This window comes from Rhinichthys klamathensis, unplaced genomic scaffold (genome assembly GCF_029890125.1).
Source record: "Rhinichthys klamathensis goyatoka isolate OS25496 unplaced genomic scaffold, OSU_Roscu_1.1 h1tg000501l_1, whole genome shotgun sequence".
NCBI classification, from domain to species: Eukaryota; Metazoa; Chordata; class Actinopteri; order Cypriniformes; family Leuciscidae; genus Rhinichthys; species Rhinichthys klamathensis.
In genome coordinates, this window is record NW_026606982.1 from 1197893 (window position 1) to 1211190 (window position 13298).

A 13298-nucleotide genomic window follows, 5' to 3' on the forward strand; every position below is an offset into this window, starting at 1 on the left:
TTTCAAATATCATTTAAATGTATATTTATTATTATTTAAATGCATCATTTCAACGGTTTTGCGGCAGTAAGAGTTTTTTTATTTTTAAAGATTTTTTTTATTTTTTATTATTCAGCAAGGACATTAAATTGATCAAAAGATATTTTGTTAAATCTTGATAAAGAATTTAAATAAAACTACAAAAGATTTCCATTTCAAATAAATACCGGTACTGTCCTTTTGACCTGTCTATTCATCCAAAAATCCTGAAAAATATATATCACTGTTTTCACAAAAATATTAAGCAGTACAAACTGTCTTCAACATTGAGGAAATGTTTCTTGAGCATCAAATCAGCATATTAGTATGATTTCTTAAGGATCATGTGAAGACTGGAGTAATGATGCTGAAAATAAAGCTTTGACATCACTAAAATAATTTACATGTTAAAATAGACCATTTTATATTGTAGTAATATTTCACAATATTACTGTTTATTCTGTATTTAAGATCAAATAAATGCAGCCTTCCTGAGCATGAAAACGTTTTTCAAACCCAAAGTTTTGAACAGTAGTGCATCGTATATTATATTTTAAATGCATAATAATAATTTTAAAATATTAAACCATGTATTGTTTATATTTATTCTGTTTTCCTAAAGAAGTCCTTCCCCAAACAAATTTATTTGGTAACGTTTTAGAGATTATAATTCATGTCCTCACAAAGCCAAACAGAGTTCCAGAATTTTCAAAAAGGTAATTGAAAATACTATAACAGCAGTTGAGCTCTGGTGTGTTGGCCAGGATTAGTTTTATTTAAATGATTAAACAGAGCTAGAGCAGAACCTCAGACCTTTGGTATCAACCTCAGATCATCTTTCCATCCTGCACTCATGTGACTAAAGCACTTCACCAAAAGGTTATAACCATCACCCTACTAAGACTTATGACTCAAACAAGACCCATGCACTGGCCAATACAGAATCTGATTCTACGAATCCCCTGCACCTTGCATGTTCATTTATTACATATTTTTGCTCATGTTATTATTCTTTCAGCTACTAAAGGGTGTAGAGCATTCAATTCTGCTTAAGTTCACCAAAAAAGTTGTGTTCACCCAAAAATGAAATGTCTGTCATTAATCACCCTCATGTCGTTCCAATGTCGTAAGACCTTTGTTCATCTTCGGAACACAAATGAAGATATTTTTGATGAAATCCGAGAGGTTTCTGACCCCCTTAATGTTATTAAAGGGATACTTCACCTCTGGAAAGATGAATGTGTATTTAAAATGGGTCATTTATGTAGAAGAAATGTGAAATTATTTTTGAATTTGGAGCTTTCTAGACTGAGAAAAGCCAGAAAATGTATTTTTGGCTTATGTGGATGAAAGACAACAACTCCCAGAATGCACTTGCTTAGCTGCCCTAGGAGGCCACGCCTACCGGTAACAGAGCGCAGTAGTTAAACAACAAGTCTAGGCTACTAGTGAGTCTCCGTGATGAGTCTGCCCGAAAATGTCTTTTGTGATCAACCAAAATGTCCGGGATTCGGCTTTTGCGTTCTACAGTCGCCATTCATTATGTTTACTGTGGCGAGCAGGACGAGTGAGGGCCATGGGAGAACGGCGCGAGGCCGGTAGCGTGATTACCGATGAGCGACACCTGTGAGACGCACTGGTCTCGTATCTCTCACGGAGGAGCGGGAATTTTCTTAGCAATGTTAAAACGCACATCAACCGATCATTTGTTTAGCGTTCATGTAAACACTACATTCAGATTCACCAATCGGAATGAATTCAGTTAGATTGAACAGAACACAGAACAAGAGCCTGTTAGCTTAGCTTCCAAAAAAAGATGGCTGACACTATGTGTACATTCTGTGAGTGAGATCCCACCCTCTATGGGCGGGTTGAGAACATGCGGAACAGCCCCTACTACTGACTGTAGACTTTAGCCTCTGGCCAAAAAATCCTCTGATGACGCAAAATGGCGATTGTTGCGTCATCAGAGGATTTTTTCCAGACAAAAAATACATAATATCTCGTCTCAGGGGGATATGAGGGTGAAAGCATGGTAATTCGAAAATACTACAAGTTTTCTACTAATACAAATACTAATGCTAAATCCTGAAGTATCCCTTTAAGCGACGAGAATACTTTTTGTGCACAAAAAAAACAACTTTATTCAACAATTTCTTTACTCTGACACTCTTCATGTGAGCACCACGACATTTGCGTGAGCTGCTGACGCAGGAGCCGGCCGGGATACTGAGCCGTCGTTCTGACGTAGAACCTGGAAGCGCTGCACTGTGTTTACAATGTGAACAGTGTCAGAGACTGACACAGAGGAGAAGAAATTGTTGAATAAAGTCGTTTCTTTTTGGGGGTGGGGGGGTCAATGGATGTTTGCCCACAAAAAGTTTTCCCGTCGCTTCATAATATTAAGGTTGAACCACTGTAGTCATATGGACTATTTAACAATGTCTTTACTACCTTTCTGGGCCTTGAAAGTAGTAATAACGTCACAGTCAAAAGTGGATTAGAAAGCTGTCATATTTCATCAAAAATATCTTAATTTGTGTTCTGAAGATGAACGAAGGTCATACGGGTTTGGAACGACATGAGGGTGAGTAATTAATGACAGAAATTTCATTTTTTGGGTGAACAAACCCTTTAACACAATTTACCAATGCAATCAAATTGGCAGACTCTGTCTGGACCTACCCATGTGCAAATGTTGCTAAATTACTCTGTTTTTGCTCAGTACATTCTCACAAAATTCTCTTAAATAATGTTTCCACTAAAAAAAAAAGACACACAGGTAGATTAAAGTGTAAGTGAAAACAGAAAACTCTTACCCCTGGCTGAGGAAGTTCAAACTTTGCAGGTGACCTACAAGGAATATAAGAACAAAGAATCAAGAACACTGGTGGTCACCAGGGTCAAGATTCATACTCATACCACTCATATCATACAAAAACACAGAGCTCCATTTTGACGTATGCTCACATACTTCACTTGTGCAAAACATATGGAATTTCAGTCTTCATACGCTTAAGCACTGTATGAAGTCTAGTTTAGACTAATTAGAGAACGTTAATAAAGTTGTGTATATAAAAAACACAGTCAGTGGATGTGAGGGCACCTCCCAGCACTGAGCTAGCCTAACGCAGCATTCATGAACAGACAAGCCCCTCAATCACATTCATAACACACCCTTTAACCAGTAACCCTAAACATAAGCACAGTGACCCAACATACATTTTTAAACCAGCCCTCAGCCACCACGGAAGACATTGTCAAAACAGTCCTCCGACACTGTCACAGCTCTTCTCACACACACCTTTGACCCAGCCATGCTATGGTAACAAGAGCAGGCGGATTTTCCTATACTTGATTAAATGGAGACTCCTTCTCAAAAGAGCAATTATTTTTGAACCGTCAGTCTTCACATCTGTGTTCACGTTGAGTCACTGGGTTTCTGCGTCATTTGGGCTCTTTTTTTCCTGAAAAGAGCTGTCATGTTTGTGACTAAAAATAAAACTGCCTGTCAAACTAGGCTGAGTCTAAATACATGTAACACTGTCACTTAAGAAATGCCTAAATTAGTAGAAATGTTTAGATTGATACAGTGGGAAAAATGCAAACTGGACGACATTTCTTGAAAGCGTAGTCACAGTTCCCACAAAGTGCAGATTATCATTATGTGCATATCCTCATGTTGTTTCAAACCTGTGTGACTTTATTTCCGCATAGGAACACAATAGGAAAGGTTCGGGAGTGTGAACTATTCTTTAAAGCATTTTACCGCATTTAAAACCTTTTGGTTGAAGTGACAACACCAAACCAACATGACAGCAACATCCTCTGAACGCTACGTGTCACAACGACATCGTGGCTGTGTTTCAAAGCTGACTCGTCTGTTCACTTGTGTAAGTCATATGACTTTATATATCCACATAATAAACATTACATGGCAGTACCGAAGCAGTAAATCTATAAACAAGCAATGGGGCAACTGTTGACAGTTTCATTCTAAATCACGTAACGTTAACGGACATCAGACATTTAACTAACGTAATAAAACTATTAGTTTCTATAAATTGAATATAAGACTCACGCATGAGGTGAGGGAGTGAAGTTGACATCCTCCGCCGCATCGTAAAACTCCTCCGTGTCGCTGGTGTCCGACGCCATCGAGCCCGGGCTGCATACAGAGGCCGCCGCCACTGTTGCGATTTCAGCAAAAGGGGGGAAACTCCCAGAGCTTGTGAAGCAGGAGGCGAGAAAACAGACGTCTGATAAGTTACTGGATTTGAACCCGGCGTGCGTCTAAGGCATGAGTGCAGGGAGAGGCCGCTCCGCTCACCTGAATGCACGATAACGCAAGCAGATACACGGCCTAGATTACAAGATCTCAGACGGCGGGGTTGAGTATAAGCAAAATCAGCCGCTTATGTCAATCTGATCAGGGGTAATGCAATGTTAAGGTCCGGCCGAGGCTGTCCATGCGCACTGTCAGTGATCCTGGCATATCAGGAAGAACCCCTACCGGGATTTACGATCGAAAACAAACCGAGAGGAGGAAGAGAAACGGCGACAGGTCTTCTCGCGTCCACCGAAATCTCGCAGGAACATCTCGCGGGGTTTGGACTCGGGGGCATGTTTCCGTTGAACAGCTGATCTATTCTGTACCTGAATACAGAATATCATACTTGAATAAGATCTATTCTCTGTTGTGAAGCATCACGGACTGAGGTTGCTCTGACAGATAGATAGATAGATAGATAGATAGATAGATAGATAGATAGATAGATAGATAGATAGATAGATAGATAGATAGATAGATAGATAGATAGATAGATAGATAGATAGATAGATAGATAGATAGATAGATAGATAGATAGATAGATAGATAGATAGAGATAGATAGCTTTTGTGATTCCTCTTTTTATCCACTGGAGAGTGCAGTAGCCTTGGGTCAGTAAAATTCTGTCCCACAGATCTGTGTTACTGTTTGTTAGTTGTTTAAAGACACAACATGTTAATATACAAATATAAAACGGACAGAAAAGTATATTCAACCGATATTGTGGACCTCATTCCTCTTAATGCTTATGGCGTTGGTAATTCCATTACATTTTCAGTTATCACAATATAGTACAGTAAAGCAATTCATTAACATAATTAAATTGTGTTATATATATATATATATATATATATATATATATATATATATATATATATATATATATATATATATATATATATATATACATACAGTTGACGAATTTTATATAAAGGTGCAATGTTACATTATCGTATCTTGGCTAATACGATAAACAATACAGTGATGTCAAGTCATGCTGAACAGTTCTTCATATTATACATTGATATTTATACTGCACCGTCCAATTACATCCCGAATATAGACGAATCGACCAATCGCTACGCGTATCCCCGCGCCATGAACTTCTTTTGGTAACGGAAGTTTTTAGTGTCAAGACTTGATTGACATGGACATAGACCAATCAGCTACGATTACGGCACATATTCCCTTGAGGCTTCAGCCAATGAAAAACAGGAGAGGAGGGGCTTTGTGAGGTCCATGAGTAGAGTGGATTTGGGGGTTTAAGAAGAAAACAAGGGTAAATTCCAGAGGTTGTGGTAAGTCGAAATGGCTTTTAAAAGTTTATTTGTTTAGTATTCTATTTGGCAAACTGACATATCAGTGGCATATGCGTAAAGATACACAACATTCAATACGAAAAGTAGCTTGTTGTCAGCTGAAGCTAAATGTAGCAGCAGCAGAGGCAGAGCCTCGAATAGGGAGCCATGCTTCAGGTTTGGTCCTTTCTTCAAAAGAACTGAGCTATGCTTTCAAGAACGGACAAAACCAGAGGCACGGCTACAGTCCCGGTTCCGGTTCTGCCGCTGTACTTGTGTCAGCGCGGGAATATGGTTTGTTCTGTGTGCGGTTAGTGTGTTAGTTAGTTCCCACATAAACGTGAGCCGACATGTCGCCAAGAGTCTCTTCCACAACCCCAAACTCTGTGTCTGATCTAACAAACAATTAATACAAACACAATGCCCTGACTAAACGAAGTGCTCCTAACAAATAGATGTCTAGTTTCTGTTCATGTATTGCCTCTATGATGATCTAGTAGTTGCTGCTTTGGCAGGACCCCTGCTGTTCTGTTGGAGACGGACAGAGTCTGAGAGCTGTTTTCCTTTTGTTTGTGTTGGGCTTCACTTTCTAACACACATTTCCACTTTCTTTGTGCTGTTGCTTTAAACTGAATCACTAAAAGAAAAAGCCCACTTAGGAAGTTCAGAAATGTCACTTTGTTTTAAAGAGCGTGTATATGATTCAGTATGTTATAGCTTACTCAAGTTTAAATATTTTTTTGGGGTTGTCTACACCAGATTAGAGTCAATATAGCAACCAAACTGAGAAAATAAGGACAATCTAACCAGGCAGCTTTTGATTAATTTTAAGAGCTCCAGATACTCAGTCCGGCTGTCAGAGTGTGACAAAAGTTGAGCTCAATTATTAAGAGTGTGATTCAGAGCAGCTGGGGGCTGAAAGGGCCACCATGTGCTCATATGCCATGACAACAGTAACATAATACTAATGGCTAAAAACAAGCCCTTCTACCAGGGGCCTCTGGCTGAAACCTTATTTTAGCATATGTCCTGTGTTGTGTATTGTCCTGGCAGTGTCATTTGTTGCTTTTTTTTTTCTTTTGCTGTGAGGAAGCACATGGTTTGACATGACTAAAGGGCAAGGCCCTTATGTTTTTTTTAACTAAAGCTGTTCAATGGTGTGTATTGTTTATATTTGCCTCAGATGCAAATGTATAGCCAGTAACAGAACTATGAATACACATTTATGGGTCCTGTGACTACAGTTCCACTCTGCTTGATGGGGGGAGAGGCATGCTTGTTTTTAAGATATAGTTACAACACAAATTCCCTAATGTAATTCCTCATTTTTAATTTTTTTTTAAATGTAACCTCAATTTCAGCTTTTGAGTCACGCTGTCTTTTGTTACTGAAATAATACTTTTTTTATAATGCTATTTTTCTTTATTGTTCATCAAGAAGATTATATTCTAATCAAGCCTGTGGCTTTTATAAACTGTACTTTACATATTTAAACACTTCATCGTGTGTTTGTGGAAATGGGCAGCTTCTCTTATTGGGATCCCAAAAGATAAGAGGGATCCATTTAGATTAGACAGCAGGTGAGGGTTGTGGAAAGACTGTGTGAGATGAAGCATGTAGTTCAACCTGAAATCTCTCGTCTTTCTTAAGATGTGGCTGATATGTGGTGGGTTGTGGTTGTGGGCTGTGGTTTAGCACATAGTGTAGTACTGTGTCAGAAACACACATTTTGGTGTCACACACACTCTTATAGTGCTTTACAAGATTCAGTGCACGTTTTAATAGTTGTATGACCTATTTAAGGATGTATGCTTCATTTATGAAAATAGATCAGTCATGGAAATGGTTAAAATGGCAGCTGGCTATGCACCAGTATTGATTTTTCATATTGAATTTGGCAAGGCTTATAAGGGATCTGATTCCATGTTTAATCCCACATTGATTTCCAACCTTACATTCAATTCTGAATACTGTAACAAACAACACAGTATCACTTTACAAATGAAGAATAGCGTCTAATCAGAGAGAAGGGAAGTTGGTCAGGGTGATCATATGAAATGCACAGTTTGTTTTCATTTTCCAAGTTGTCAACAGAGTCATAAAGAATCTTATGCCTTTTCCTTTTGACAGTCCAGACAGATTGTTTCAGAGATCAGATGACCTGCAGATTTGAAAATTTTAGAAAAGGGTGATTAATTAAAGGTAGGGTATGTGATTTGGAAAACGACCGGCAGATTTTGAAAATATACAATTCAAATGGTCCTACCTTCTTTCCTCCAACGCCGGCTCTGACTCCACCCATTCGAAGAACATGGACGCGCCATCATGCACGAGCGAAAACTCAGATGCGCGAGAGATTGTAATGACGATTTACTACTAATCATGGAACCGGCTTTACTGACGAGATGCGCAGGCGTCACAAACTTTGAGTGGGGGTCACGCGCGCTGGGGGGAGGGGGGTGTGGTACAACCGTTTGATTGACGGACTTACTGTCCAATGATTCTGGTGGTCTTGGAAATGATTGGCTGGAGTTTTTCGAGTCCTGCCCGTTCCACAGATGATTAAATTGCTTAATTTTCATTGCAGTGCTTCTAACTCAGTGGCTGTAAGTGGGTTAGGAATAGGATTTCAAGTTATTTTGAAAAAATGTACAAAAAAGATAATCACATACCCCACCTTTAGAGGTTCTTTTATTGTCCATCTTTGAAAGCCTGACACAGTTTTAAAAACACATTAAAGTGTGTGTGACAGAGACAAACTGTTAGTTCCTACAGTTTCCCGGACAGAGATTAAGCCTAGTCCGACCTAGACTAAAATGACCCTTTACACCAGATTAACAGAAATCTGCTTTCTCTCTTTTCTGTCATGGTTTTAAATGGTCCTAGACTTAGTCTAGTCCAGAGTTTAATAAGCTGATTTCCTGGAGGAAGACTAGAGCTACTCCAGGAGCTTTCCTGGTTCATTCCATGTTTAGGCAACCTCTGTCATTCTAATCTAGTAAAGTTGGTTTTAAATTAATCTTGTTTATTTTAGTTCAGGACTCCATAGTCCAGGTGTTAGTAATCTGTACTTAATCAGTGTTTCAGAAATACTTTTTTTTTTTTTTAAACATGATTAACTATTCTAGATTAAAGCCTATTCCTGTTTTACTTTAAACCCTGTCCTGGGGGAACCGTCCCTAAAAGTCTATAAGGAGACGTACTAAACTCAAACATCTCATAGTGTAGTAAGGTGCAGGTTTTTTGGCACAGCTTATCCTTGTTCTTCTTTGACCTGTGTCTGTTGCTAAGACACAGTTGTTGCCACGGCAATGAGCAGAACTGAAGTGCTGAAATTCTTTCCATGGTGCGGTGCCTTCAAAAGTGTTCATCCTTGTGGCCTGGACAGGGTGACTTATTTACTCTAACATGCTTCAGGGATTCTGGAACACCAAATGTGAATTGAACAGATGTCACTAGTGTTCAATGATAGAAACTATATGGTGTTTTGCTGCTTTTTTTCATGTATAAGTGTCTATTTTTCAAGCTCATAACTCATTGAGAATTCTAGAGCAGGTCGGACATGTGGAAAATGTTCAGTTCCTTTACACACCTATGAGTTGTGTAGTACAGATTCCAGGTAGGCTACAGGTTGTCGTAGATTTTTCAGGGTATCCGCGGGGTCTTGAAAAGTATTAAAAGGTGATAAATCAATTTTGGGAAAATTAAGACCCTTAAAAAGTATTAAAAAGTCTTATCACGGCTTTATAAAGTCTTAAATTTTGAAAGTATTTTTTCTAGGGATGCACCGAATAATAGGCCGCCGAAAATAGCCCAAAAGTGCATTTTCGGTTTTCGGCCGAAAGACTTTTATCACCGAAACAATACGGCCGAAATGTTGTGATGACGCAAACAGAAACCGCGACCTGCACGTGCTTGTCTGAAGCAACATGTCTGCGATGTGGACGTATTTCAGTATATCTGAACCCGCGAGGAGACGGAAGCCTTGTTTATACTTTCGCCTGCCTCTGCAGCGCGAGTCTCCACAGACAGCGCGCGCACCGCTCCAAACGGTCGAGGCGTTTATACTTGACGCGCTCGCTGTTGTACTATTCTTTGAAACGACAGGGAGCTACTCAAGTAACTGTCCTCTAACCATCAGGAATCGGTGAGAAGAAGAAAGATAAACACGTGACAATGTTTATTTTTTAGTATGGTACAGCTAGTTAAACAATTGTGACAGTGGCGGGGTAGGTTGTAACACGTGTTTTGAAAGTGTTATTGTGTTAGTGTATAAGTCCATTGTGACTTAAAATGCATTTCATTTGTTTGTTCTTGTCACCATTTGACGTAAAATGCATTTCATTTGTTTGTTCTTGTCACCATTGTGACTTAAAATGCATTTCATTTCTTTGTTCTTTTTCACCATTGTGACTTAAAAATGCATTTCATTTGTTTGTTCTTGTCACCATTGTTTACACATGCACAAACACGAAATATGCACATACACCCCCCATATTCACACATATTTTATTGTTGCAGCCATTCATTTAAAATAAAAATGATGTTGTGGCATATCACTTGGAATACCCTTAGTTTTTGTGCATTTTGTCTACCTGTTACAACTTACCCCAGTATGTGTTACAACCTACCCTAGTAGTGGGGTAGGTTGTAACAAAGGACCACCTTGTATTCATGATCATCTCACAAAGTCTGTGATATATTTTGAAGAAATTTAAATTGTTGCCATTTGTAGTAGACAAATATGGGTACTTTGCCTAAAAGTTTCAGACGTGTAGCTAAAAAAAAAAGGTCGTTTTAGGTGCTGAAGAAAAAAGTGTTACAACCGTCCCCGGTCTCCCCTACCACCACCAATAGAAAAATAATCATGTAAAACCCAGTAAACCCTGAGATTATTACTTGTGACGTTACAACAAAATATGTATAGGAATATGTATTAAATTAACGCTCTCTTAAATATTTTCAAATTTCACTAAACATATTTCATTAAGTTTCGTGTACATTTGTATTAAACATGGACCTTTGTCCATTAAAATGGCTTTTTATGCTAGTGTATGCTCATTTTTAAAATGTAATCAACTAATTTAGACGTGCAAACTGGGTGCTGGTGTGATGAGAAGTTTGTGCTCGGCTTTGTTTTTATGAGAGAACATTTCATTTTAAAACCTTTCTGCAGGCCAGCAGATTATTATTTAATGTACACATGAGTGGGGTCAAGTTAAACATTTTAGTTTGAATTTTATTTTATACTGTGCATTGTGCTAAATAAATATTTGCATAATTTGTAATTGATTTATTCTTTGAAAATGTTAATTTATGCAATTACAATGCCTTGATTTTAGTAAAGTTTGTACACAGTCATAACCACAAATGCAATGGTACTAATAATTGGTTTTCGGCCAAGAATTTTCATTTCGGTGCATCCCTAATTTTTTCTGAATTAGCTGTCCAACATTTTGAGTCCCAAAAACATCGTAAAAGTGTGTAAATTTAGTCTTTTTTTTTTTTTTTTTAAACGAAGAACTGAGGCACATGTCAGCATGATTGTTGTTGAGGGTGGAGCAAAGTTTTGTTTTGTTTTTTAATAAACTTTGCTTTGATTTACTATACCAGCCTATTTGATTTTTTATTTTTTTTTATCAGAGTGGTCTATAGTCTTTATCACAAACTAAAACTGTTAAGTTAAAAGTAAATGGTTACAGCTTGAAGTGGCGGTGAGGTATTAAAAAATATTGAGAAGGTCTTGAAAAAGTCTTGAAAAGGTATTAAAATTAACTTCAAGATTCCTGCATATACCCTGTTTTTCAACTTGAATAGCGTTGCGTGTTAAAAAAATGTGTGTGATTTGGTTTGACTCAACTGCTATTGATGGATCTCAGTGACAGACATGCAGAAACACAGCAAGGAACTCATTTAGCAGGATTTTATGAGCCCACAAAATATCCTCTTCTGCTACCTTTAGTCTGACCACACATGTTTTCTTACAGCGGTTTGCTTTTTGGCCTTTGAGCCTCACTTTCTCGTTGAGTAAAGCTGTTAAACAACACCCCAGCTGGTCACTGACAGTGTCGGAGGATGAGATGCTCACAGCTAGCGAGTGTGTCTGTAAAGAGGTTGCATTCAGCATCTGCTGCTCAGCTTTGTTTCTTTATCTGTGAGTTGAGAGAGGACTGTGTGAAGTGGCTGATGATGGTGTGTTATGTGATGATTTTCTTTTCTTTCTCCTGATCAGATGGGAGGGGGTAGGGGACTGGGAGACAACGCCCCAAAATATGAACAGCTAAATATTAATAGAAATGCCATATGCTGTTCTGCCACAAATACTCACAGAGACAGAGGCAATAAAGGGAATTGTTAAAATGGATATTAATTTTAAAATTGGCTAAAGATTGCATTTAATAGTGTTTAATTATTAGGGCTGCCCCCTGACTAAAGATTTTTCTAGTCCACTAGTAGTCGTTCATTTATGCCATTAGTTGACTAGTTTCACATTTAGGCCTATATAAATTTAATTACTTAAATATATACTGAGGAGAATACTAAACCATAATGAGGGTTTAATAGCCTATAGGAGTAATGCTCAAGCGCACGCATATAAAGCTTGCCGCAAAGCATTGGCAAAAGTAATGATTATGAATGTGTCGGAAAAAATAGCATGGAGACATTTTAATTATTTATTTAATAAGCTAGTGTTTTCTGAGTGAGTTTCGGCTGCAAAGTTGACGATGTTGATTCGCCGCCATCTCCTCAGTAGAGTTGGGCGGTATCCAAATTTTGATACCGTCAAACCTCCTCCCGAGTTTAACGCGGTATATGGTATTACCGCGTGACTAATTAAAAATTATGACATAAGACTCAGACGGCATCACCAAACTGCTGGTTTGTGCAGGGATGAGTCACGATTTTCAAATATTCAATTATTTGATTTTATTCTAGAATCTGGAATAGGTTGTGGGATTATTGTCTATAAAAAAATCCCCATGTTTTTGGTTCTGATGCAGTGGTGACACGTTCAACCAGAGGGTGGCGATGCCAATAATGCATCTAAAAGCTGTCAATCAACTCTCAGACAACAGGAGAAGACACACATTGTCTCACACCAGAGAATGTGAGCAGACTCGAAGTGGTAATATTTCCTCGAGAGCGGAGAGCGCATTTCTGAAGATCACGCGCCGCGTGCTAAGTCCACTCAGCGCCGCTCGCTCAGAAGGCCCACAGTGACATGCTGGTTAAAAAATATGTGAAATAAGGGCTGCCCGTGCACGACTAAAGTTTTTTTTTTCTAGTTGACTAGAAGTAGTTCATTTAAGCCATTAGTCTAATTATATATTTATATTGATTAAATTACTTAAATATATATGGGAGAGAATGCTAAACCATAATGAGCGTTTTCGTAATATATTGCCTATTCTGCATCTCAAAGCACGCGTAAAGCTTGCCACAAACAACCAGCAAAAGTATTTATTATGCATGAAACATTTGAATTGTTTATTAATAAACTAGTGTTTTCTATGTCTAAGATAAAGTTGACGATGCTGACTCGCATCTTCGCAGTTAGTGAACGCGCCTAGAGAGAAATACACACTTCATAAGAATTAGCCTACATAAGCAGTGAGCAGCCCATTTCTTGTCGTTTTTTATAGTTTTTTTTA

General features: G+C 38.3%; 2 protein-coding genes across 6 annotated transcripts in view; one reads left to right on the plus strand and one right to left on the minus strand.

Moving 5' to 3' along the window:
• Nucleotides 1-4614, minus strand: part of wdr44 (WD repeat domain 44) — a 29904-nt gene extending 25290 nt beyond the window's left edge. Inside the window, exons 1-3 of one of the 2 annotated variants that reach the window (XM_056237870.1) lie at nt 4349-4614; nt 4100-4246; nt 2838-2871 (exon numbers count right to left, since the gene is read on the minus strand). In XM_056237870.1, the coding sequence (XP_056093845.1) occupies nt 2838-2871; nt 4100-4176 (111 nt within the window). In that variant the 5' untranslated portion in view covers nt 4177-4246; nt 4349-4614. Of the gene's footprint in view, nt 1-2837; nt 2872-4099 lie in introns of both variants that reach the window. The other variant, XM_056237868.1, reaches the window with a different exon arrangement.
• Nucleotides 4615-5538: 924 nt separating this feature from the next.
• The window catches only part of klhl13 (kelch-like family member 13), a 79555-nt gene continuing 71795 nt past the window's right edge, over nt 5539-13298 (plus strand). For all 4 annotated transcript variants that reach the window (XM_056237876.1, XM_056237879.1, XM_056237877.1 and 1 more), the window contains exon 1: nt 5539-5646. The gene's annotated coding sequence lies outside the window, so the exon portion shown is untranslated. The remainder of the gene's footprint in view (nt 5647-13298) is intronic.